General features: G+C 41.3%; 1 protein-coding gene across 3 annotated transcripts; it reads left to right on the forward strand.

Moving 5' to 3' along the window:
- The first annotated feature begins 220 nt into the window (after positions 1-220).
- LOC127446456 (uncharacterized) lies at positions 221-27,936 on the forward strand. 3 transcript variants are annotated; one of them, XR_007898214.1, is made up of 5 exons: positions 221-372; positions 2,447-2,761; positions 10,855-10,976; positions 20,336-24,307; positions 26,063-27,936. XR_007898214.1 is itself a non-coding variant. In XM_051707387.1 (5 exons), exons 1-5 carry the CDS (start codon positions 252-254, stop codon positions 26,077-26,079), a joined length of 720 nt encoding a protein of 239 aa, XP_051563347.1. In that variant the 5' UTR covers positions 221-251; the 3' UTR covers positions 26,080-26,959. The 3 variants fall into 3 exon arrangements, 2 of the variants coding, with proteins under 2 accessions (XP_051563347.1, XP_051563346.1); XM_051707387.1 differs by having other exon boundaries at positions 20,336-20,480; positions 26,063-26,959; XM_051707386.1 differs by lacking the exon at positions 20,336-24,307 and having other exon boundaries at positions 26,063-26,959.

Here is a 27,936-nt window from a genome sequence, read left to right on the forward strand (position 1 = left end):
ACTAATCTAAATAGTGGTGATATAGAGTATTTAATAAAGGAGAAATGTTACAATACTGTAAAAGACAACAAAGTTAGTATGTACTGTATGTGTAAGAATTTGTTCTAATTTGTGTAGTTTTTTTTTAAGTGACCTTTTTTCTATCCTTAAGCACATGCCCCTGCTCGCTTCTGTATCAAATAGCTTTAGAAAAAATAAGTCTCTGAAAAGCTGTGAACGTGGTCACCACTTCCACTTGATTGTGTTCAAATATGTGTGAAACAAGACAGTGGGAGTCAGACAAAGCTTTGAAGATGCAGTGCATTGTGAGATACAGTCTACTATTGATCAGCATCTGTTTAAGCAGCCCTTCATGGGCAACACTGCAGAAAGGTATGAAAATATATTTCCATTTTGACATTGAAAGAAGCTTCCAGTGATTGTATGGCTGTGGTAGCCCTGTACTAACAGTAATAGTAATAGTACAACTTTTGTAGAAAAGTTGCTTTAGTTAAAATAGACCAGCTAAGCACATAAAAAGCTGTTAAGTAGGGTAGACCGAGTATAGTTGTAAAACTTTTAGCTTTTTGCTGTACTGCACAAATACAGAGCAGAATAAACATGCAATTTTTTTTTTTTTTTTTTTTACATGATATACCGTTACCTGTCTGCTAACAAAATAAATGCCAAAAACCTGCATACATTATTCCTATTTTCTACAATTAGGATTTGAAGACAAGGAGTGCTTTTGTTACAACTGTCCCCATACCAGGTACAGTTGTAACACTACCCCGGGACAGTTGTAATGTGCTAAATATGGCATTATGCCTAACATAAGTGAAATGTACTGACATATTTTATATATGATTGTTTTTAAATATTTTGAATGCTTGAATATGTATAATTTCTTAACATCAGCTGGAAATACTCTCTTGTTTTCCTCACCCTGATACAAGGCATCCTGTGACATGCACACACATGCAAATAAACTACAATTTGCATAATAACTAAATGCACATGGCTTGCTGATCAAAACTGATGAGTTGATTCTCAGTGAAATTGTAATACTCTTCACTACTTCTAAACATTCTTTCATCGTGTGAGCCATCACATGCAAAATGATACATTCAATTATCAAAATCTGTCAGACATACATGTATATTCCATAAATATCTATGACATGGAATGTTTTTTCATTGTTGCGTTTTTTTTTTTTTTTTTTTTTTTTGCATGGATGTCATTTTGTGGCAATTTTCTGTTCACTATATATGACTTTACATGTCAGAAATGTGTAAAAATGGACATGCAAATGTGAATTTTCTGTTTACATGTCACACATTGCTACAAAAATAAATTTACTGTATTCATACATATGTGCATTTGTACTACAGTATTTTACAGTATTGACTTTTCCCAGTAAACTTTTACCAACTGCTGATACACAATAGCATTGTGTGATACACAATAGCATTGTGCTGGACAAAACTGACATTCTTGTATAGTAAGCAGTCAGTGTCAACAAAAAAGTAGAACAAAAATGTAATTTGTATATAACAAACATTTCCAGGGTTGACTGCCATGGTGAAAAAACATCTAAACATTTTGGCCAGTACGGCTCACACGATGACAAAAAAAAGTTCCATTTTGGTGGCATTGGCCAATTTACTGACACAATAACTAGGTTTTGAAGAATGAATTAATTATTTTGGGTGAGTTACTACATTTTGCAGACATGCAATAGAGTTGTGATGTCCCATAAAACAGTTGTGACAATTGCACTTACAGTTTAGAGAATGTTAAGACTGTTTCAAAAAAAGCTGCCAAAGTGACTGAGAAAAACTGTAATTGAAGGTAGACAAATCAACAGTTAGCAAAGTTTCCTTTCATGGTCATTCAGAAATAATGATTTATTCACAAAGTAGTTATAATTTTCTCTAATAGTTTCTCATCAATATGGGCTATGTTATTTAAATTTCCCACACAGAGAGAGGATGCTAATGTAATATGCATATAGAAAATGAAAGTTTAAACTTGCATTAGAAGGGAAATATTCACAGCGTTACAACTGAAGTCCTGTACTCGGTCTACCCTATTTGTGTCTGTGTGTGTGGATCAGGTTTTTCTACACTGTGGGGACCAAATGCCCCCACTAATATAGTAAAACCTGAAATCTCCTATGTGGGGAACAAAAACAGTCCCCACGAGTAAAATGGCCCAATAAACACACAAAATAATATATTGTTGAAAATGCTAAAAGGTTTCCTTGAGGGGTAGTGTTTGTAGTAAGAAAATATCATTATCTCAGTATAAAAACAACAGAAGTCAATGGAGAGTAGATAAAAACTCTCCACCATGATGCAAATGTGCTTGCTTACATGTGTTGCTACAAAAATTATTTCAGCTTTGAAAATTCACCAGTATATTCAAGGTTTCAAAGAACATAGTCTCAATAGTTGCCTTTCTCCAGACACTGTTACAGTTTTAAAGGGAGCCGCTGGGAAGGAGATCACCATCCCATGTGCTACTGACAAGAGCCCTCAGGATGGGGTGCACATGTTTAAAATAGACAAAACAGAAAAGCAGAAAATCTTCTACTATTACAAAGATGGCACTTTTTCCCCTGAAACACCTTACAAGTGCAAAGTATATGTAAGTGAAGATCTCACCAACCTTAATGCCACCTTTCTTAACCTGACTGACAGTGACATTGGTTTGTACTGGTGCGAATTCAACTGGGAAGACAAAATTAACCATAGCTCTTCAACTTGGTTATGGGTGACAGGTAAGTGCATGTCTTAAGCTTCATATACATAATTTTACTATAACATTTTTTTTTAAAGTTTATTTTCTGATTAACAATTTTTTATTGTTTCACATATTAAACACAGAAAAACAACAACAACAACAACAACAAACAACATATATACACAGAATCAACAATTATCCCCCACTACTATACGTCACTGAGTGTAGTAACCAGCAGAAAGGGGACTTATTAATACATAATTTTGGGTTCAGCCATATGCTCGAGGCAACATTTAAAGGGGTCATGAATTGGAAAATCAAACTTACCATGATATCTTGACATATAAGAGTTCATTGCACTATAAAAACATACTGTAAATTTCAGAACCGAAAACTTCGTTAGTCCAAAAAAAAAAAAAAAAGAAAAAAAAAAGGCTTTATTGAAACCAAGGTGCCAAAATGACTTGTTCTCTACTTCATCCTCAGTAATTCGTCATAGTGAGGTATTACATCAGCATAGGCCAGCCTCTGCATACTTTATCGTCGACACTGCTTAGGCCCGCCCACCGGTCTTGTGGTTAGAGTAAAACTGTGAGATTATTTTTGGAGCAACAGGAGGTGTCACGATGGCCACGAAGATGTCAAGACGTTGCAGTGCCAGGTTGTGGGAAACTAGATCTCTAGCATTTGTTTCGCAAGGATCCCAACATTAAGAAAGAGTGGCTGACGTTTATTTTTAATAAGTCCCGGATTGCGTCGGTAAGAACGTGTTTGTTTGCTCGCTTCATTTTACCGATGATTCTTTCACAAACAAGACACAGTTCAAAGCAGGCTTTGCAGAGAGACTTAAATTAAAAGTTGATGCAGTGCCAACTATATTGGACCTGACAGTGATGATGCAACAAAGAAGTGCGAGTATCCATGTTAATTGTTTTGCTTCGTATGTTACAGACTGTTAGACGTGTACTGAGTATTTGATTTGATCTTAGTGATTTTAGACGCTTGTGAATTAGTTTTAATGCACAAGGATCTCCAAACAGCATATATTTTCTTGTTCTGATGGCATGATGGCACAATTGCCACAGATGCACCTAAAGAGTATTGATATCAATATATTTAGACAATCTCTTTCCTTTTTAATGAAAACATGACTCATTGTAATGAACAACGTCTGCATTTGTCACTATACTGAATATATGATGAACGTATCCTGTATACATTTACATGTTGCACGGTAAGTGTATCCTTTCACAGTTATAAATGTGATAGCACCATGTATTTACAATTTATTTGGTACTGTCATGCATTACTCAGCATTTGTAAAACACGTAATGTTTCACCGTTGGAAAATGCCCCAACTAATTAATAAGACACACACCGTTGCGTTGCGTCTTGGTTTAAACAAGAATAAAAGCAGTACCTATTACACAAATAGGCAAGTAAATTGCAGTGATTTTTTGGAGCGTGTATTCTTGAAGACTTAAGTGTAAACGCCCACTGCTGTAATTGGGTAACATCTTTGCATGTGGAATAAGTGTATATGCCCCCGCCATTATGCGCATATGGGGTTGTTTTGAAAACATCGGATAGTTAAAAAAATGACAACCGGAGGAATTCATTCATACATGTTTGAGCCAGAGTCTGATCCCGATACCACGGATACTGCAGTCTGTGACAGCGTGGTAAGTAATCACTGCAATTTACTTGCCTATTTGTGTAATAGGTATTGCTTTTATTCTTGTTTAAACCAGGATGCAACGCAACGGTGTGTATCTTATTAATTAGTTGGGGCATTTTCCAACGGTGAAACATTTCCGTGTTTTACAAATGCTGAGTAATGCATGACAGTACCAAATAAAGTGTAAATACATGGTGCTATCACATTTATAACTGTGAAAGGATGCACTTACCGTGCAACATGTAAATGTATACAGGATACGTTCATCATATATTCAGTATAGTGACAAATGCAGACGTTGTTCATTACTTACCACGCTGTCACAGACTGCAGTATCCGTGGTATCGGGATCAGACTCTGGCTCAAACATGTATGGATGAATTCCTCCGGTTGTCATTTTTTTTTAACTATCCGAAGTTTTCAAAACAACCCCATATAGGCATAATGGCGGGGCATTTACACTTATTCCACATGCAAAGATGTTACCCAATCACAGCAGTGGGCGTTTACACTTAAGTCTTCAAGAACACACGCTCCAAAAAATGGAGCGTTTGAATCAGAGGCACAAAATCTGGGTAGAAAATGAACAAGAATTCCTAAATTATTACTACTTTTAATGAAAAAAAATTACACTAACATTATAAGTGGACCTCAAGGAATATTATAAAATAAAAATCCAATTCATGATACCTTTAAATAAATGTCCAAATTAAACACTCTGGACACTTTTGTCCATAACCAGTGCAAATGCGAGATAACGGGGTGTAACTTAACTTCTCCGGTTAGTTTGATAGAAAGGCTTTGTAATGGCGAAATAGGGGCAAGAACTTCCTGTTCAATACAAAACCAGGGAGGGGCTCTCTCAGGTGGAAGCGACCAATGAGCCAAATGTCTGAGACTGAATGCATAATAATAAAACAAAATCTTGGGTAGGCCTAGCCTACCTTTGTCTTTCAGCCTATGCAGCTTACTGAAATGTAAACTGGGACGTTTACCATTCCAAATGAGGGACTTCGCTATGCTATCAAATTGCTTGAAATAAGAGAGGGGGACATTTATAGGGAGAAACTGTAGCAGGTAGCTGAATTTTGGAATACAATTAATTTTGATAACATTAACCTTCTCAATCATTGATAAATGAAGCCCACCTGCCCACATCGCTCGAAAAACTTTTTGTTAAAGGGTCAAAATTAACTCTATCTAAATCTGAATAAAATACCCAAATACTTATATCGGATATCTGAATAAAATACCCAAATACTTATAACCCTGTTAGAGCCACTGAAAGGTGCCCGGTTGAAAAGCCATTATCGGGCAGTACGCTGTCAGAGCCAAAGCTTCGGATTTAGACCAATTAACTCTGTATCCCGAGAACTTAGAAAAGTAATTAATAGTTCTGTGGAGGCAAGGCGTAGATCTAGTAGGGTCGGAGACGAATAATAAAATATCATCTGCATAAAAGCAAAAGCCACACCTGCCGCAAAAAAGCCGCAGCTGCTAATGGTTCCAGGGCAAGACAGAACAATAATGGGGAAAGGGAGCAACCCTGCCGGATGCACCTATCAAGAGTAAAGTAATCTGAAATTAATCCATTTGTTTGTACCACCGCTACCGGGCGTCTATAAAGTAACTTAATCCATCCAATAAAAGTATTCCTGAACCCATACATTTCCAAAATCTTAAAAAGATAATCACATTCTACCATATCAAACGCCTTTTCGGTGTCAAGTGAGAAGGCAGCAACCGGAGTCAGATCATTTGCCACTGACCACATGATATTGATGAAACGCCTAATGTTATCAGAAGAGCTATGGCCCCAAATAAACCCCACCTGATCTATATGTATAAGAGATGTCATAACTTAATCGGTTAGCCAAAATTTTTGACAATATTTTAACATCTAGCTGGATCAGGGAAATTGGACGGTAACTCTTACAATTGCTTGGATCTTTGTCCTTTTTAAGAATCAGACTGATCCAGGCTTGCGTTATGGTTGGTGGAAGCTTTCCATTCTTTAATGATTCTGTATAAACTTCTAGAAAAATTTGAGCCAATTCTGTAGCATAAGATATACAAAACTCAGCGGCAAAGCCATCTGGCCCCAGAGCCTTGCCTGTAGGCAAGGCCTTAATTACCTCGCCCAGCTCCTCCAAGGTTATCTCAGAATCAAGATAATTTTTTTTTTGTCATTTGTCAGATTAGGGAGTTCTAATGGTTCCACAAAGTTTATAATATCTTCATAAGCAGATGAAGACATGGAACTATAGAGATCAAGATAGAATTCTTTAAAAGCATTATAACTCCCCCCAGTAATTTCACGAGCACAAGGATTCTCTGATGACTGGCGATTTATTGACTGGTTCATAATCAACCAACTCAAGATGCCGTGAGAACTAAATACACAAATATAAAGTGAAAACAAAGAATATAAAACACATGAATATATTATATAAATAAATGTTGTCTTTGTAAACATTTTAAACAGAGTTAAGTTCACTTTAAAAGCTTAACTATAGTATTTGTACAGATATTGTTCTCTTCCACACAGCAACACAATCTAACAATCACATATAATATAAATGAAAAACTTACTTCATTGGCTGCTTGTTACCAAAAGGAGAACTTAATCTTGCATCTGATGTCCTTTTTAACTTAATATGAGTAGAATGTAAATATTAGAACTTGAACACTCTTTAACTTTCCATGCAGTGCAGACATCTGTCTTTTTGAGCCACTCTGAGCTTTTTTCATAATAAAAGTCTCCACTCAAACCAGCGCTTTACTAAGCAGTTTCAAATTAAAGGTCCCCAACAAGACACTTTAAAAATAATTAAATAAACAAGAAATGCAAACTGACTTCTAAGACAGTTACACTCCCACCAAAGCACTTTCTTGTGATTTTGTAACTTCATAACACTTAACCAAATATTATAGACTAACCCAAGGAATGGTAGGAATTTTTAATCTGCTTCAATTAGGGTAACAATTTTCTGGATGGGCCTTTCAAGGTACGTTGGGTTTGTAACACGCTTGCCACTTCTATCCAGTGTTGAATCACTGATCAATAACTTCACTGTTCTGACACAGCCATCTGTGCCAGTGTGCAGTTCTGTCACCTTCGCTAACTTCCATTGACTGCGTGGAGCTGTGTCCTCTTTCAGAATGACAATGTCATTGACCTTTGCATTTCTACGGCATTTGTGCCATTTCTGCCTTTGTTGAAGGTTTAGAAGATATTCTTTCCTCCATCGTGACCAGAATACATTAGCTAAAAATTGCACTTTGCGCCATCTTTTACGAAGATAAACATCTTCGTTAACGAACTCTCCAGGTGGTGGTAAAATTACTGAAGACTTCATAGTCAATATGTGGTTAGGTGTAAGAGGTTGTGGACCAGATGGATCATTTAGATGCTCTGTTGTTAATGGTCGGCTATTTATGATAGCCATGACTTCATAGAGAAATGTTCTTAAAGAGGCACTATCCAGTCTTTGAGCTGACTGATCCAGAATGGTTGTCAAGACACTTCTTACTGTCCGAATTTGCCTCTCCCAAATGCCCCCTGTGTGACTGGCTGATGGGGTATTCATGATGAACTCACAGCCAAACTCCTTTAGGCTTTCTGGATTCATTTCTTTTAGTGCTTCAGCAAATTCTCGTCTTGCACCAACAAAATTGAAATTAAATCAAATTAAAGGTCCCCAACAAGACACTTTAAAAATAATTAAATAAACAAGAAATACAAACTGACTTCTAAGACAGTTACAAGCATTATTAATATCAATGGCTGAGGTAAATATTTCACCACCAGCAGATTTTACTGAGGGAATGGTAGAAAAAGACTCTCTCTGTATTATATGTTTAGTCAAAAGCTTCCCTGCTTTGTCCCCCGACTCAAAGTATGACTGTTTTGCCCTGAATAGCCAAAACTCCACCTTCCGCGACAAAATAGTATTATATCTGTATTTCAATCGGGCCAATTCTCTGAGGCCATCAGACGACATTCGGCACTTCAGCCCTGCCTCTGCACTTTTAATATTCCCTTACAACCCCACGAGTTCTCGTACTTTGGATTTTTTGATGAATGAGGCATACTGTATAATCCGACCCCTAAGAACTGCCTTAAGTGCCTCCCAAGCAATGCCCACAGAGGATACTGAGGACCAGTTGGTCTCCAAATAAACATTGATTTCAGCCTTTAACATTTGTTGGAATTCAGGATTTTGCAACAGGGATACATTAAAGCACCAACTATATGATTTATGTTTCTCTGTATGTGGCAACACCTCTAAACTCACCAGGGCATGATCTGAGACTAAGATGTTTACAACTGAGCAATCAACAACAGATGAAATGAGGGACTTAGATATAAAAAAAAAAAAAAACATCTATTCTAGAATAAATCTTATGGACTGATGAAAAAAATGTATAGTCCTTACCGGATGGGTTTGAAAGTCTCCAAATATCTGTAAGACCAAGATTTTTACACATCCTGTGAAGCATCAGTGTTGCTCTATGGGGCTTACACACTTTTGCTTCACTATGATCAAGGACTGAGTCCATCAATAGATTAAAGACTCCTCCCAATATTATATCATGAGGGGTGCAAGCGGCAACATCCCTTCAAGATCTATAAAAAAAAGCCCTGATCATCAGCGTTTGGTGCATAAATATTAGCCAAAATCAGTCTTTGCCCCTGAATTTCTGTTAAAAACGATAATGACTTTTCCTAATTTATCTTTATTCTGTCTGAGACATTTCAATTGTAGATGCTTATTAACAGTGTAATGACTCCCCTGCTCTTACTTGAGCCAGCACTAAAGAAAACACGTCCACCCCATATCTTCCCAAATTTTTCAGCTTCCTGCGGTGAAAGATGTGTTTCTTGAAGAAACACTATAGCATATTTCTAACGTTTAAGAAGAGAAATAACTTTTGCCCCAACCCATTCACATTCCACATGGAGAGAGACAATCCACTCATACTAACATTTGACATATTAGAAAAAATAGATGGTGTGTCAAAAATAAAATTATAAAGACCACATTCCACATTAGTGCAACAATCAAACCCCAAACGTCCCCCAGAACCAAACAAACAGAAAAAAGAAAAACATGCACATTAACCCCGCACATGACAGCGCCAACTGGTATCCATCCCTCTGAACTCAAACAGTAAATGTACACTTACGAGAGCCCCCGTGACAACTTTGCCGTCGGATTGCTCAAGTCCGATGTTTCTATACATATTTTGTAAAACAGAATTACACAGAAGATAATCTATAAAACAAACTCCAGCCACTAGGCGGGATAAAAACAAAGAATGTGTAGATTCATCCACATAACTGTCCCGAAGGTGTGTTCCTCCACAAAACAAACTCCAGCCTCTAGTGGAACCAGCACACACACACACACACACACACACACACACACAAATGTAAAACATTTAATAAATAATAATAATAATTTAAAAAAGGTTGTTCAGTTTCCTCGGACAGTCAAACGAATGTTCAGTGAGCCGGCCCATTCAACTGCTACATGAGTGCAACAAATGACCTAATAACTCCAATGTCCTGCAAGAAATACTCCACAAAACAAACTCCAACCAATAGGAGGCGGAAGCACAAAGAACATGCAGATTCATCCACAACACTGTCCCGAAGGAGTGCTGCTACACAAAACAAACTCCAACCGCTAGGCGGAACCAGCACAAAAAGAAACAAAAAAAGGCGCTCAGCATCCTCAGATGATCAAGTGGATGTTCAGTGAATCAGACTTACTTGGCTGCAACATGAGAACCACAAAATAAATTACTTAGTCATTAACTTTATGAAGGACACTGCTTGCTGGGGACATGTAAATACTTTACGGCCCTCCTTAGTATCTATTCTCAACTTGGCTGGGAACATCAGTGCAAAAGCGACCTTCCGTTGATGTAAGAGTTTCTTGCATTCCTTGAATCGATCACGTTTCTCTCTTGTCAAATTCGCAAAGTCTGGGAACAAGAAAATGCTGTGGTTCTTCCAAGAAAGCCTTCCTTTACTCCTCGCGTAACATGAGATCTCAGATTGGATGATCTCAGAAATTTGGCCAGAATTGATGAGGTTCAGCAATTCTCACCGAATCTCTTTAACCTCCCTGGCCAAATCGAGTCCCTGGCTCGAGGCCTCCGGAGGGGCGTCAGCTTGAGCACATAAGTGTCTTTTAATGTATCAAAACTAGCAAAGTGCGCAGAGCTCGCCGTTCACATGTCCGAACCTCGCATGGCATCATGTGAGTCTCTCTCTTTTTTTTTTAAATGTGATATAAATGTAAATATAAATGTGAAAGGAAATCTCTTTTCTGATGCAGAGAATGGGAAGTGCAGTCAGTGTTTGACTAATACTGGATGAAATAAAATACATTGAAGATGTGCATAATTCTTTGGCTTTTATTTTTTTTCTCTCTTACAAGAACCACCAGACTCAGAAAAAGAGTGCCCAAAAAATCCGCCTTACTATATGATGACATTGCTTGTTGGGTGTATCGTCATTTTCCTGCTGTGCCTCATTACTTTCTTCTATGTAATTCTAAAGGTCAGTACACACTCACACACACACACACACACACACACACACACACACACACACACACACACACACATGTTGGTGCAGCTATTATTATGAGGACTCTCAATAGACATAATGATTTTTATACTGTACAAACTATAGATTCTATCCCCTAACCCTAACCGTACCCCTAAACCTAACCCTCACAAAAAAATTTTCTGCATTTTAACATTTTCAATAAAACATCATTTAGTATGATTTTTAAGCGATTTGCTGTTGCTGAATGAAATACTAAGATACTTTTCACCAATTCCTAGACTCTGGAATGATTTTATATTTTGCATTCATACTCTGGAACTTTGCATATGCTGTCAATAACATCCTGGTTACTTTCGTAACCTCCATTCCCTGATGGAGGTAATGAGAAGTTGTGTCGATGTAGTGACACTAGGGGTCGCCCTTGGGAGCCCCAAGCACCTCTGATCTTTGAGAAAAGGCCAATGGGAATTGGCGAGTGGAATTTGCATGCCACTCCCCCGGACATACGGGTATAAAAGGAGCTGGCTTGCAACCACTCATTCAGGTTTTGTGCTGAGGAGCCGAGACAAGATCCCGGCCATTTCAGCGGGTAGTTCAGTGTTGTGGCAGGAGGGACACAACGTCTCATTCCCTCCATCAGGGAACAGAGGTTACGAAAGTAACCAGGACATTCCCGATCTGTCACTCACTCGATGTTTTGTCGATGTAGTGACACTAGGGGTCCCTATACAAAACGCCACAACTAGCTGAACTGTGTTATGTGAACTGGTGGTGCGAGACGGGCAGACCATAGTGTGCCTCGTAGCTAGCGCACCCGGCTGTCACGTAACCTCCCCCAATGCTCTTACGAGCATCGTACAGTCCCCTGCACCTTGGGGACAAGTCGACTGCCCAAAAAATGGAGACCGGCTGCCCCAAAAGGAAAAATCATTCAGCTGGGGGCCATATAGCGTCTGCATCGGGTGGGGGGTGTAACTCCCAAGGGGAAGACACTGCAGAGACCACACCCTGCCCGAGGGGGAGGAAATTGTGTGGAAATACATCACATGGTCTTACCGAGTCTTGTCGGCAGTGTCTCATGTGGAGAAGTCCACGTGGTAGGTCCTACCCAGGGGGGGAGGAGCTCTACAAACACGGTGACCGGGGGCAGGGGGAACCGTCTCGCAGAAGATACATCACATGGGGTTACATATGGGCAACCAGTGCATGTGGAGCACCTACCCCAGTACAGAGCCAAGTTAGCACACATACTGGGCCGGCAATGAGTTTCTCCGCAAACTCGCCTGCCACAGGACTAAGGAGGAAGGACATCCAGAGTCCACAACATCGTGAACACGACTGGGAGTAAAAAGCACACGTCTTCGCCTCCGGGAGGGGAAAGGCGCTATACGCAAGTGGTACACCTGGCCAGCTGTCCCGCAACTTACCTGCTCGTACCTGACATGGGACGAGACCGGCAAAGGTATTGGGTGTTGCCCAGCCCGCTGCCCTGCAGATGTCTGCTAAAGAGGCGCTATTGGTCAGAGCCCAAGAAGCCGCCACACTCCTAGTAGAGTGTGCTCATAGTCCCGAGGGGGGCAGCACGTCCTGGGTGTGATATGCCAAAGCGATGGTGTCAATGACCCAGTGGGTGATCCTCTGTTTGGAGACAGTGCTCCCTTTCTGCTGTCCTCCAAAGCAGACAAAGAGCTGCTCAGAGCATCGAAAGCTCTGTGTGCGATCCAAATAGATGCGCAAAGCATGTACCGGACACAGCAATGATAAGGCTGGGTCTGCCTCCTCCTGGGGCAGTGCTTGCAGGTTCACCACCTGATCCCTAAACAGGGTCTTGCGAACCTTGGGCACATAGCCCGGTCGGGGTCTCAGTACCACGTGAGAGTATCCCGGACTGAACTCCAGGCACGTATCACCGACAGAGAACACCTGTAGGTCCCCTACTCTCTTGATGGAAGTTAGCGCAGTCAGGAGGGCAGTCTTCAAGGAGAGTGCCTTTAGCTCAACTGACTCCAGGGGCTCAAATGGAGCTCCCTGTAGGCCCCGAAGGACCATGGAGAGGTCCCACGAGGGGACGAGACGTGGTCTGGGAGGATTCAGCCTCCTCGCGCCTCTATGGAACCTGATGACCAGGTCGTACTTCCCAAGAGACTTACCGTCAACTGCATCATGGTGCGCCACTATAGCGGCCACGTACACCTTCAAGGTGGAGGGGGACAGCCGCCCCTCCAGCCTCTCCTGGAGGAAGGAAAGCAGTGACCCGACTGCGCATCTCTGGGGGTCTTCGCGTCGGGAAGTACACCCATTAGCGAACAGATGCCACTTCAAGGCATACAGGCGCCTCGTAGAGGGAGCCCTAGACTGAGTGATCATGTCTACCACTGCGGGAGGTAGGCCACTTAGGTCTTCCGCGTCCCATCCAAGGGCCAGATGTGGAGATTCCAGAGGTCTGGGCGCGGGTGCCAGATGGTACCCCATCCTTGAGAAAGAAGGTCCTTCCTCAGGGTAATTCGCCAGGGGGGGCTGTCGCTAGGAGCGTGAGGTTCGAGAACCAAGCCTGGGTGGGCCAGTAAGGTGCTACTAGGACGACCTGCTCCTCGTCCTCCCTGACCTTGCACAGCGTCTGTGCAAGTAGGCTCACTGGGAGGAACGCATACTTGCATAGCCCCTGGGGTCAGCTGTGTGCCAGCGCATCTGTGCTGAGGGGAGCCTCGGTCAGGGCATACCAGAGCGGGCAGTTGGAGGATTCCCGGAAAGCAACAGGTCTAACTGCGCTAGACCGAAATGACTCCAATTCAGCTGGACCACCTGGGGGTGGAGTCTCCACTCTCCTCTGAGTGTGACCTGCCATGACAGCACGTCCGCCACGCTGTTGAGTTCGCCCGGGATGTGAGTGGCTCGCAACGACTTAAGCCACTGCTGACTCCAGAGGAGGAGATGGCGGGTGGGTTGCAACATGTGACTAGAGTGCACGCCGCTTTGGCAGTTGATGTACGCTACCGTTGCCGTGTTGTCCATCCGGACCAACACGTGCTTGTCCTGGACCAACAGCCGAAGCCTCCGCAGGGCGAGCAATACTGCCAGCAACTTGAGGCAGTTGATATGCCAATGCAGTCGTGGCCCTGTCCAGGGGCCGGCGACTGCGCCCGTCGCACATGGCGCCCCAGCCACGCTTGGAGGCATCTGTCGCAACGATGCGCCTGGACACCTGCACAAAAGGGAAGCCCTGCCCACAGAAATGCAAGGTCTGTCCAAGGGCTGAACAGGCAGCGGTAGATTGGCATGACCACGCGATGTGCCCCGCAACGCCATGCCCATCTTGGGACTCGAGTCTGAAGCCAGTGCTGAAGCAGTCTCATATGCATCAACCCGAGTGGCGTGACTGCCGCCGAGGATGCCATATGCCCCAGGAGCCTCTGAAATTGTTTCAGTGGGACCGCCATTCTCTGCCTGAACACCTTCAGACAGTTCAGCACTGACTGCGTGCACTAACTCCATGCCGAGAAAAGAGATGCTCTGAACCGGGGAGAGCTTGCTCTTTTCCCAGTTGACCCGAAGCCCCAGCCGGCTGAGGTGGCTGAGCACCAAGTCCCTGTGCACACACAACAAATCCCGAGAATGAGCTAGAATCAGCCAGTCATCAAGATAGTTGAGGATGCGGACGCCCACTTCCCTTAGCGGGGCAAGGGCTGCCTCTGTGACTTTTGTGAAGGCACGAGGTGACAGGGACAGACCAAAGGGGAGGACCTTGTACTGGTACGCCCGGCCCTCGAAAGAAAACTGCAGGAAGGGCCTGTGTCGTGGTAAAACCGAGATGTGGAAATACGCATCCTTCAGGTCTACCACCGCAAACCAATCTTGATGCCGGACGCTCGCTAAAATGCGTTTTTGCGTCAGCATCTTGAAAGGGAGTCTGTGCAAGGCCCGGTTCAGTACTCATAGGTCCAAGATTGGCCGCAACCCACCACCTTTCTTTGGTACGATGAAGTAGGGGCTGCAAAACCCTTCTTCATCTCGGCAGGAGGAACAGGCACTATCGCATCTTTCCATAGAAGGGATGCGATCTCTGCACTCAAGGCAGCGGCGTTCTTGCCCATCACCGAGGTGAAACGGACGGCGTTGAACCTGGGCGGACACCTGAATTGCATAGCCGAGTCGGATGGTCCTGATCAGTCACCGCGACGGGTTTGGGAGTGTAAGCCAGGGGGACCAAGGGAACAATCGCGTCGGACTTACCGGCGGGTGGGGCCTCGCGGCGGGGCAGAGCCTGAGGAGCGCCATGCCTGCCATAAAGGTGCATCTCGCACTGCACTCGACGGCCGTGGACACTGAATGTGTGACCCAGGAAGTGAGGAAACTGCTCTTTTCTTGAATATGTGGGTACCGCAGCCCTTTGGGTGTGCGGCAAAATCATAAGAAAAGGAAAACAAGGATTCTCCTCCCGGCCCTCCTCCGGGGGATGGAGTGGTCTGTTTACCAGCTCCAGGTCTGTAGCGGGTCTCCGTCTCCCTGGGTTGCCCGTCTCAGGGGCGCTTCGAAGCCTTCCTCGGGTTCTTAGCGGTGGGCCGTGAGACGGGTGGCATCTGCTTCCTGCAGGTGGCTCCACACCAGGGCCGGCCTTCTAGGTGTTGCTGCCACAGGGGGATGTCCTTGGCGACGAGCAGACGGGGTACGGGATCTTGATCTGTGTCATGGCAGGATGTGCTGGATAGCCTCCGTCTGCTACTTAACCATCGAGAACTGCTGGGAAAAGTCTAAAAGTATAGGCCAATAGGTCAAGGAATCATACCTTGTCAGCCTCCATCTGGTTGAGCCAAAGGTGGCGCTCCTGGACCACCAGGGTGGACATCGCCTGCCCAAGAGACCACGCCGTGACCTTCGTTGGTCACCGAGCACAGCTCCAGCATCAATCTGGGTCAGAACTACCCTTGTGCAGTTCTCTCAGCACCTTGGTGCACTTGCAGGAGAGCCATGGCATGCAGGGTGGAGGCGGCCTGTCCAGTGGCACCATAGGCCTTAGTCGCCAGTGATGACGTAAGCCTACAGGCCCTGGGTGATAATCTCGGACTGTTCCGGCAGGTGGTGGCGTTTTGCGGGCACAAGTGCACCGCAACCACCTTATCCACCTGGGGAATCGCAGAGTACCCCTGGCAGCCCCACCGTCGAGGGTAGTGAGAGAGAAGGAGCCCCTAAATCGGGTCCAGGCAGTGAAAGGTGCCCACCATGATCTCGTGAGCTCATCATGCACCTCTGGGAAGAAAGGAACCGGGGAAGGGCGTGGCCGTGAGCGGCGCTCTGAGCCCAGGAACCAATCGTCGAGCTGCGAGGGTTCAGGGGGGAGTGGAGGGTTCCACTCCAGCCCGATGCTCACAGCTGCCCGGGCAAGCATGGCCGCCAGCTTCGCGTCAGCCTGCGACTGGGCAACCACACCGGAGTGTGGCAGCCCAGTCGAGTCCTCGGCATCAGACTGGATGAGCCCGCTCTCCGATGCTGCGATCGAGAGCTCATCCTCTTCGTGAGCCCCGAATGAAATCGCAAACTCGCCCTGAGATGAGCTGGTGGTCTCATCCTAGAACTCATCCAGGGCATATGAACGTACTGGGGAATGGGAGGTCCGTGGGGGGTTTCCCGGTGGAGAAGCTCCCATTGAGGTCCCCAAATCGCCCCCAGTGCTAACCGCCGTGGCCTCATACCTGTAGGTAGAAGGACCGAGGCGGGGAGCCGCTGGGGTGGCTTTCCCTCTGACGAAGGAAAGCCGCGACCACAATGTTACCATGGTCATGTTCTCGCAATGAGGACATGACCCATCCACGAACGATGTCTCCACGTGGGCAGCACCCTAGCACGTGAGACAGCGATCGTGGCCGTCAGAAGTGGAGAAATAGCGACCGCAAACAGGAATTATACACAGACGGAAAGGCATTTTTAAATAGACGCTCTGTCTGTGCCACTCTTTTAGTAGGAAAATATACTCTTTTATTAGGAAAAATACACTCTTTTAGCTGCTAGAGTGCCCAGGGGTATTCACTGCACACCACCGGTGCAAGAGGGGGAGAAACCGCTGTAATGCGCCATAAATCCAACAGCTTTCGAGGTGAATGGATCGGCGGAGGAATTCAGCTCGCTGAAATACAACCGCTCGGCTCTGAAGAAAAAATCTGAATGAGTTGCAAGCCAGCTCCTTTTATACCCATATGTCCGGGGGAGTGGCATGCAAATTCCACTCGCCAATTCCCATTGGCCTTTTCTCAAAGATCAGAGGTGTTTGGGGCTCCCAAGGGCGACCCCTAGTGTCACTACAATGACACAACATCGAGAGAGTGACAGACAGGGAACCTGTGTTGCTTTTACTTCAATGTCTTCCATGAGCGCATTTCATGAAACACAAAATGGGTCCAAATTCATTTTTTTGTTCTGTTTTTATCACTGTATATAACTTGCAACCAGCGGCGAGGCCACATAAGGGCCAGGTTGGCACTGGTCCACCCAGATTGACGGCTGGTCCACCTAATACAAGTAGCCAGTATATACTGATATTATGCAAATTGCAAATAAAATAAACTACATTTTGTCACACACAATATAGCACATATTTATGATAATCATATTTCTGTTATAAATATAGTTAGAAAAATTAGTTTTTATTCAAAATAGGAAAACTTTTACATGTTTATGGTGAAATGAAATGGGTCACAACACACTTCTCAGTGATTCGCTCATGTTATGTGATCTGCGCAGTGATATATGCAGTAATGCCTGTAAATGTATCCACTCAGCACCCATATAGGCCTAAATGACCCACAACGTGTGGTTTGGTCTCACTATCATTTTAGTACATTAACGTCATTAAAGAGAACATGCAAGAAACAGATTTCACAGTGGCAGTGCAGTAGAAGTTTGTGTAGGTGGCATGACATTTATGTGGTTTAAACAGCCACCTGCAACACACTCTCATGATCAAACATGGCTGAGGGGACATTTTGCCTGAACCATCATTTACTTTGCTTTTTTTTTTTATTGCTCATTTTCTCATTGTTTTATTTGCCATAGGACAGCTTTTCAGAAAAAAAGAGTTGTGAAACGCGAAAAGCACCATAAAAATGTTCATAAAAATAATCCATGCTATTTGTGCACTATATTTTGGATCTTCTGATTCCAATAAATAAAATGATTATTATTGACTACATTTAGCTGCCTGTTACATGTTTTATACTTGTAACAGTTTTATTGGGTTTTTTTTCCCTCCCATTTGCTGAGGTATTGAGTTCTTACAAGCTGCTTTACACTTGCAAGTCAAATTTTGGTTTTAAAAATAGGCAAAAAGAAAAACATTTTTCCTAAAATTCTATTTTCTCCTAAAGTCTATTGTTTTAGAGAGATGAAGGCTATTCCATGCATTACTGTTTTGAAAAAAGAATCTCTAACCAGGATAGAGAGGGAAGTGGACGGCCCAGATGCACAACAAAAAGACAAGTAAATCACAGTCTCTAGTTTGAAAAACAGACTCCTCACAGGTCCTAAACTAGCAGCTTGTAAATGCCAAAGACCTGCATTGCTGCAAGAGGGTCCTTGGACAAACAGAAAATTGTAAGAATACAACATTTATTTAAATAGAAATAGCAATTTGTAACATTCTAAATGTCTCTAAATCGTCTCTAAACTACATAATGTGCATTGTGGCTGAAACACATTTATATTTCAGATTTATTCTCATTCACATACAGTTTGTCCAAGTATTTTGGCTATTAAGTTAACATACTGTTCAAAACTAATATAATGCAATATCACAGAGGAGAAAATTTATCATCTATGATATTGCAGCAATTTTCCATATATGGAATGAGATTATTAAGCAAACTGTTATCAACTCCTACATACCAACTGAATAAAATAAGGCAAAAATAAACATTTCACTCAGTGTTTAGTGTGAGATATGATCGATTCAAACAGTAAAAGTGGTTGTTCTTTATATGTATTATTGTATTACAGTTGTAATAATAAAGTCTAAATTAACATTATGGTTATTTAACATATTGAGATATTATTATTAAGTAAATTGTAGCATTTGGTTACATTATGTTTTGTTATTTCTCATACCTTCTTTATATAACATCCATCCCTTGTGCACTTTTGGCCTCTAGCGGGTGAGGCTTTTCAGACAGATAAACAGCAGGCAGGGCAGGGAAGTACAGTACAGCACCGTGAGCGAGAGTGCTAAGACAGTTTATTTTGAACAAGAGGGGCAAACGGTTATGGAATGTAACGCAGGAGTACAATGCCGAACTGATGCGGACTGATAGAAGCGGAGAGCCCATCTGTGCGCGCGATGAAGGCAGAGGCTATTTGCACTTAGTTCAAATAGCGATAGATGCTATTTACACTAAGTGAAAATAGTGGCAGATACTCTTACACCCCTGTTTAAATACTAACATACAGTATAGTGGCATCACTGCAGCATTTTTATTGTGTTTATTTGGAGTCCCACAGACACCCTCTCACCCAACGTGAAAAATTCAAATATGCCTGCCTTCATTTGATCAGCAGTTGACCCCAAATAAATCTGTCGTGGCTATTTTTAATCAGCTCAAGTAAAAGTAAAAGTACTATTATTTATTTATACTTAGAAAAGTAGAAAAATTTGAGCTGCCATTGCTTTGGCAATATAAATGTATAATCATTTGTCATGCCAATAAAGCACCTTAAGACATATGCGGTAGCCTACTGTCCATACAAACTAATAATATAATTATTTTCGTTATCAGTAATGTAGTAGTGTAACACATTATTTTTAAAAGTAGCATTCCCTAACTCTACAAAGTATTTAATACATAACCGGTTTCACCAGATTCGCACATGCTACGAATTGTCATCTTTAATTCCTGTTGTTAATATTGCCCATAGCAAATAGCAAATAGCAAAAAGATAAAAATAGACCATGACAGAAATTTTACAATTCAGTCCGTCAGAGTGACAGATAAAGATAATTTATAGTGCAATGTCTGTGTGTGACATAAACTCTCAGCTCAGATGCACTTTGAGGTAAATCTTAAGGGTGCTGTATTCATGGGTTGCTTCTGCCATGTTGTTCATCTCTTGGTAACTTTATAATTTATTGCACTTGCCTGTCTAATGTTTGTGCACTACACTTCATGCCGGAACTGTGTAGACTAGAACAAGAATTCCAATGCGCTTGTTGCAAAGGCCCAATAAATGACAGTGTTTTTCCTCACAATCAGTTAATACAAATATAATATTTGAAGCATAGTTTAAGGTAATTTGGTAACATTGTAAGATTCTTGACATAGACTGGGTAATTGGGAAATAAAATTACATGTGTAACTGTCTTTCCTTAGGTGAAGGGTTGTTTTGAGTACAAGAAGTACACACCAGCAATTCAGCCTACAGACTCAGTGTATGAGGATATGAAAAGGAGCAATCTGGATTCCCAGGCCACTGCAAAGTCATCCATCAACCCTGAGTATCAGTCTGCCACTCATAGTAATAAAAACAAATGTTATTGATCAGTGCTTAAGTTGCATTGCTCTCCATTTGGATTTGCAATGCTTTTAAAATAGAATGATTCATTGCTTCATATTTTAGTTTATTCAGCATACTTTCCATTTTTATTTTATGTGCAATTTGTCTCCTTTGCCTTTCCTGTGAGTTTGAGTTAACACCAACCTTTGTTTGTGAGTGAACATAAACCATGTATATTTTAATTACTTCAAGAACACAAAGTGTGGAAAAAATGTAACCTTTTCGCACGAGTTTCTCCTGTACTGAAGGACCCCCCAGTGTGAGTTCTTTAATTCGTGCTGTAGCCTAATAAAAAAAAAAAAAAAATCTTACTTTACGCTTCACAGCACTGAAGGACAAATTATATATTATCAACATATAATGTGGATTTTAGATGTTTATAATGATTGATTATAATAGATGAAATGCAATCGTGAATGTGCTTCAGGTGTTATGGATCATCTAGGGATTTTGTTAGCTGGGGATGTACACGTGTATGTGAATAATTTTACTTGCATTTTCAGCAGACTTGTTCAGTGTGAATGCCAAGGAGCTAGGAAAAGATTTGAAAAATGTTGGTATTTTCTGAAGAACTTTCTAATGCTTTCTTATTAAACCGAGTTGTTTCATCGATGTCTGTTCTAATGAATTTGACACAGTTTAGGAGCAATTTTAACAATTTCACAGGGTAATATGGTTGCCCATATTAATGTGGGACATTGAATGGGAACTGAGACACTTGTCAGAGCAGTAAATCCCAAGTGGAATTATTTTATATGCAACACTAAAGCATCATAGGCTGATATGTGTCAATAATATATTTTCAATTGCTTATATTTCTTTACAATGAATAATGGCTTTATTAACCATAACAGTTTAAGTTACTTTCTCCTACCAGTAAAGATTAACAAAATGGACACTTAATCTGATATTGGATCGTGGTCCAGCGATAAGTTTTTGGGTAGTGCACGTAACGACCTGGGTTCAAATCCCGATCAATCAGGATACATTTATAGCTTTGCTGCAGATTATATTGTATTTTTAACAGGTCTGTTAAAATTATTTTGTAAAACACATATACACAGACACATTTTATTTTATTGTTTTAAAGAAATCAATCAAAATTGACATTGCATCTGACAGCCAGTAAATATAGTATAATCTATTGACTTTTCTGAGAATGGTTGAATTACTGATAAAAAAATATTAACTAAGATGTCCATAGTTAATAGGCGCCAATGATGACGTAAGCCTACAGGCCCTGGATGGGAATCTCAGACGGTTCCGGCAGGTGGTGGCGTTTTGCGGGCACAAGCACACCGCAACCGCCTTATCCACCTGGGGAATCACCGAGTACCCCCTGGCAGCCCCACCGTCAAGGGTAGTGAGAGAGGAGGAGCCCATAAATTGGGTCCAGGCAGTGAAGGGTGCCCACCACGATCTCGTGAGCTCATCATGCACCTCCGGGAAGAAAGGAACTGGGGAAGGGCGTGGCCGTGAGTGGCGCTCTGAGCCCAGGAACCAATCGTCGAGCTGCGAGGGTTCAGGGGGGAGTGGAGGGTTCCACTCCAGCCCGATGCTCGCAGCTGCCCGGGCAAGCATGGCCGCCAGCTTCGTGTCAGGCTGCGACTGGGCAACCACACCCGAGTGTGGCATTCCAGTCGAGTCCTCGGCATCAGACTGGATGAGCCCGCTCTCCGATGCTGCGATCGAGAGCTCATCCTCTTTGTGAGCCCCGAATGAAATCACGAACTCGCCCTGAGATGAGCTGGCGGTCTCATCCTAGAACTCATCCAGGGCACATGAATGTACTGGGAAATGGGAGGTCCGTGGGGGGTTTCCCGGTGGAGAAGCTCCCATTGAGGTCCCCAAATCGCCCCCAGTGCTAACCGCCGTGGCCTCATACCTGTAGGTAGAAGGACCGAGGCGGGAAGCCGCTGGGGTGGCTTTCCCTCTGACGAAGGAAAGCCGCGACCACAATGTTACCATGGTCATGTTCTCGCAATGAGGACATGACCCATCCACGAACGATGTCTCCACGTGGGCAGTGCCCTAGCACGTGAGACAGCGATCGTGGCCGTCAGAAGTGGAGAAATAGCGACCGCAAACAGGAATTATACACAGACGGAATGGCATCTTTAAATAGACGCTCTGTCTGTGCCACTCTTTTAGTAGGAAAATATACTCTTTTATTAGGAAAAATATACTCTTTTAGCTGCTGGAGTGCCCAGGGCATTCTCTGCACACCACCGGTGCAAGAGGGGGAGAAACTGCTGTAATGCGCTGTAAATCCAACAGCTTTCGAGGTGAATGGATCGGCGGAGGAATTCAGCTCGCTGAAACACAACCGCTCGGCTCTGAAGAAAAAATCTGAATGAGTGGTTGCAAGCCAGCTCCTTTTATACCCATATGTCCGGGGGAGTGGCATGCAAATTCCACTCGCCAATTCCCATTGGCCTTTTCTCAAATATCAGAGGTGTTTGTGGCTCCCAAGGGCAACCCCTAGTGTCACTACATCAACACAACATCGAGAGAGTGACAGATAGGGAACCTGTGATGCTTTTACTGCGACACTTCAATGTCTTCCATGAGCACATTTCATGAAACACAAAATGGGTCCAAATTAATTTTTTTGTTCTGTTTTTATCACTGTATATAACTTGCAACCAGGGGCGAGGCCACATAAGGGCCAGGTTGGCACTGGTCCACCCAGATTGACGGCTGGTCCACCTAATACAAGTAGCCAGTATATACTGATATTATGCAAATTGCAAATAAAATAAACTACATTTTGTCACACACAATATAGCACATATTTATGATAATCATATTTCTGTTATAAATATAGTTAGAAAAATTAGTTTTTATTCAAAATAGGAAAACTTTTACATGATTATGGTGAAATGAAATGGGTCACAACACACTTCTCAGTGATTCGCTCATGTTATGTGATCTGCGCAGCGATATATGCAGTAATGCCTGTAAATGTATCCACTCAGCACCCATATAGGCCTAAATGACCCACAACGTGTGGTTTGGTCTCACTATCATTTTAGTACATTAACGTCATTAAAGAGAACATGCAAGAAACAGATTTCACAGTGGCAGTGCAGTAGAAGTTTGTGTAGGTGGCATGACATTTATGTGGTTTAAACAGCCACCTGCAACACACTCTCATGATCAAACATGGCTGAGGGGACATTTTGCCTGAACCATCATTTACTTTGCTTTTTTTTTTTATTGCTCATTTTCTCATTGTTTTGTTTGCCATAGGACAGCTTTTCAGAAAAAAGAGTTGTGAAACGCGAAAAGCACCATAAAAATGTTCATAAAAATAATCCATGCTATTTGTGCACTATATTTTGGATCTTCTGATTCCGATAAATAAAATGATTATTATTGACTACATTTAGCTGCCTGTTACATGTTTTATACTTGTAACAGTTTTATTGGGTTTTTTTTCCCTCCCATTTGCTGAGGTATTGAGTTCTTACAAGCTGCTTTACACTTGCAAGTCAAATTTTGGTTTTAAAAATAGGCAAAAAGAAAAACATTTTCCCTAAAATTCTATTTTCTCCTAAAGTCTATTGTTTTAGAGAGATGAAGGCTATTCCATGCATTACTGTTTTGAAAAAAGAATCTCTAACCAGGATAGAGAGGGAAGTGGACGGCACAGATGCACAACAAAAAGACAAGTAAATCACAGTCTCTAGTTTGAAAAAAAGACTCCTCACAGGTCCTAAACTAGCAGCTTGTAAATGCCAAAGACCTGCATTGCTGCAAGAGGGTCCTTGGACAAACAGAAAATTGTAAGAATACAACATTTATTTAAATAGAAATAGCAATTTGTAACATTCTAAATGTCTCTAAATCGTCTCTAAACTACATAATGTGCATTGTGACTGAAACACATTTATATTTCAGATTTATTCTCATTCACATACAGTTTTTGGCTATTAAGTTAACATACTGTTCAAAACTAATATAATGCAATATCACAGAGGAGAAAATTTATCATCTATGATATTGCAGCAATTTTCCATATATGGAATGATATTATTAAGCAAACTGTTATCAACTCCTACATACCAACTGAATAAAATAAGGCAAAAATAAACATTTCACTCAGTGTTTAGTGTGAGATATGATCGATTCAAACAGTAAAAGTGGTTGTTCTTTATATGTATTATTGTATTACAGTTGTAATAATAAAGTCTAAATTAACATTATGGTTATTTAACATATTGAGATATTATTATTAAGTAAATTGTAGCATTTGGTTACATTATGTTTTGTTATTTCTCATACCTTCTTTATATAACATCCATCCCTTGTGCACTTTTGGCCTCTAGCGGGTGAGGCTTTTCAGACAGATAAACAGCAGGCAGGGCAGGGAAGTACAGTACAGCACCGTGAGCGAGAGTGCTAAGACAGTTTATTTTGAACAAGAGGGGCAAACGGTTATGGAATGTAACGCAGGAGTACAATGCCGAACTGATGCGGACTGATAGAAGCGGAGAGCCCATCTGTGCGCGCGATGAAGGCAGAGGCTATTTGCACTTAGTTCAAATAGCGATAGATGCTATTTACACTAAGTGAAAATAGTGGCAGATACTCTTACACCCCTGTTTAAATACTAACATACAGTATAGTGGCATCACTGCAGCATTTTTAATGTGTTTATTTGGAGTCCCACAGACACCCTCTCACCCATCGTGAAAAATTCAAATATGCCTGCCTTCATTTGATCAGCAGTTGACCCCAAATAAATCTGTCGTGGCTATTTTTAATCAGCTCAAGTAAAAGTAAAAGTACTATTATTTATTTATACTTAGAAAAGTAGAAAAATTTGAGCTGCCATTGCTTTGGCAATATAAATGTATAATCATTTGTCATGCCAATAAAGCACCTTAAGACATATGCGGTAGCCTACTGTCCATACAAACTAATAATATAATTATTTTCGTTATCAGTAATGTAGTAGTGTAACACATTATTTTTAAAAGTAGCATTCCCTAACTCTACAAAGTATTTAATGCATAACCGGTTTCACCAGATTCGCACATGCTACGAATTGTCATTTTTAATTCCTGTTGTTAATATTGCCCATAGCAAATAGCAAATAGCAAAAAGATAAAAATAGACCATGACAGAAATTTTACAATTCAGTCCGTCAGAGTGACAGATAAAGATAATTTATAGTGCAATGTCTGTGTGTGACATAAACTCTCAGCTCAGATGCACTTTGAGGTAAATCTTAAGGGTGCTGTATTCATGGGTTGCTTCTGCCATGTTGTTCATCTCTTGGTAACTTTATAATTTATTGCACTTGCCTGTCTAATGTTTGTGCACTACACTTCATGCTGGAACTGTGTAGACTAGAACAAGAATTCCAATGCACTTGTTGCAAAGGCCCAATAAATGACAGTGTTTTTCCTCACAATCAGTTAATACAAATATAATATTTGAAGCATAGTTTAAGGTAATTTGGTAACATTGTAAGATTCTTGACATAGACTGGGTAATTGGGAAAAAAAATTACATGTGTAACTGTCTTTCCTTAGGTGAAGGGTTGTTTTGAGTACAAGAAGTACACACCAGCAATTCAGCCTACAGACTCAGTGTATGAGGATATGAAAAGGAGCAATCTGGATTCCCAGGCCACTGCAAAGTCATCCATCAACCCTGAGTATCAGTCTGCCACTCATAGTAATAAAAACAAATGTTATTGATCAGTGCTTAAGTTGCATTGCTCTCCATTTGGATTTGCAATGCTTTTAAAATAGAATGATTCATTGCTTCATATTTTAGTTTATTCAGCATACTTTCCATTTTTATTTTATGTGCAATTTTTCTCCTTTGCCTTTCCTGTGAGTTTGAGTTAACACCAACCTTTGTTTGTGAGTGAACATAAACCATGTATATTTTAATTACTTCAAGAACACAAAGTGTGGAAAAAATGTAACCTTTTCGCACGAGTTTCTCCTGTACTGAAGGACCCCCCAGTGTGAGTTCTTTAATTCGTGCTGTAGCCTAATAAAAAAAAAAAAAAATCTTACTTTACGCTTCACAGCACTGAAGGACAAATTATATATTATCAACATATAATGTGGATTTTAGATGTTTATAATGATTGATTATGATAGATGAAATGCGATCGTGAATGTGCTTCAGGTGTTATGGATCATCTAGGGATTTTGTTAGCTGGGGATGTACACGTGCATGTGAATAATTTTACTTGCATTTTCAGCAGACTTGTTCAATGTGAATGCCAAGGAGCTAGGAAAAGATTTGAAAAATGTTGGTATTTTCTGAAGAACTTTCTAATGCTTTCTTATTAAACCGAGTTGTTTCATCGATGTCTGTTCTAATGAATTTGACACAGTTTAGGAGCAATTTTAACAATTTCACAGGGTAATATGGTTGCCCATATTAATGTGGGACATTGAATGGGAACTGACAATGACACTTGTCAGAGCAGTAAATCCCAAGTGGAATTATTTTATTTGCAACACTAAAGCATCATAGGTTGATATGTGTCAATAATATATTTTCAATTTCTTATATTTCTTTACAATGAATAATACCATAACAGTTTGAGTTACTTTCTCCTACCAGTGAAGATTAACAAAATGGACAATTAATCTGATATTGGATGGTGGTCCAGTGGTAAGTTTTTGGGTAGTGCACATAACAACCTGGGTTCAAATCCCGATCAATCAGGATACATTTATAGCTTTGCTGCAGATTACATTGTATTTTTAACAGGTCTGTTAAAATTATTTTGTAAAACACATATACACAGACACATTTTATTTTATTGTTTTAAAGAAATCAATCAAAATTGACATTGCATCTGACAGCCAGTAAATATAGTATAATCTATTGACTTCTCTGAGAATGGTTTAATTACTGATAAAAAAAAATATTAACTAAGTTGTCCATAGTTAACAGGCTTTTAAAACTGTCAAAGATTTATGATTGAAAATCTTAAGATTTTGCCAAACAAACAAAATCATTATGTTTCTGAAGAACTTTGTAATGCTTTCTTAGAGTACCATTTATTCTTACCCATGGTCAATTTGGCCTTTGTACTTGCTCTCCACAAAAAATTACACTGATCTGAAAGATCATCTTTTGGCCATGTCATGGGTACTCATATAAACATACAATACTGTCATGCACAGAACCTTTAAAATGTAAAGATTCTATTATCACAATTTAAATCAAAATGCAGGTGTTCACAAGGGAACTGAACTCAAGTCTATTTGCATGGTTAGCAAACACACTACCACTAGACTAACAGACCTTTCTAATTAAATGGGAAAAATTGTTTAATCAACTTTATCAAGCTGTTTTTTTTTCTTTTCTTTTTTTTCTTTTTTTTAAATAAAAGTCATTTAAGAGTATAGGCCTATTGTTGACAGATATCAGCCTA

This window comes from Myxocyprinus asiaticus, chromosome 9 (genome assembly GCF_019703515.2).
Source record: "Myxocyprinus asiaticus isolate MX2 ecotype Aquarium Trade chromosome 9, UBuf_Myxa_2, whole genome shotgun sequence".
NCBI lineage: Eukaryota > Metazoa > Chordata > Actinopteri > Cypriniformes > Catostomidae > Myxocyprinus > Myxocyprinus asiaticus.

Excerpts from the sequence above, each read along its gene's own strand:
- LOC127446456 (XM_051707386.1), top strand. The coding sequence starts at position 252 with ATGTGTGAAACAAGACAGTGGGAGTCAGACAAAGCTTTGAAGATGCAG. Across the intron at positions 373-2,446 it reads ATGGGCAACACTGCAGAAAG|ACACTGTTACAGTTTTAAAG; the intron begins GTATGAAAATAT and ends GCCTTTCTCCAG. Across the intron at positions 2,762-10,854 it reads AACTTGGTTATGGGTGACAG|AACCACCAGACTCAGAAAAA; the intron begins GTAAGTGCATGT and ends CTCTCTTACAAG.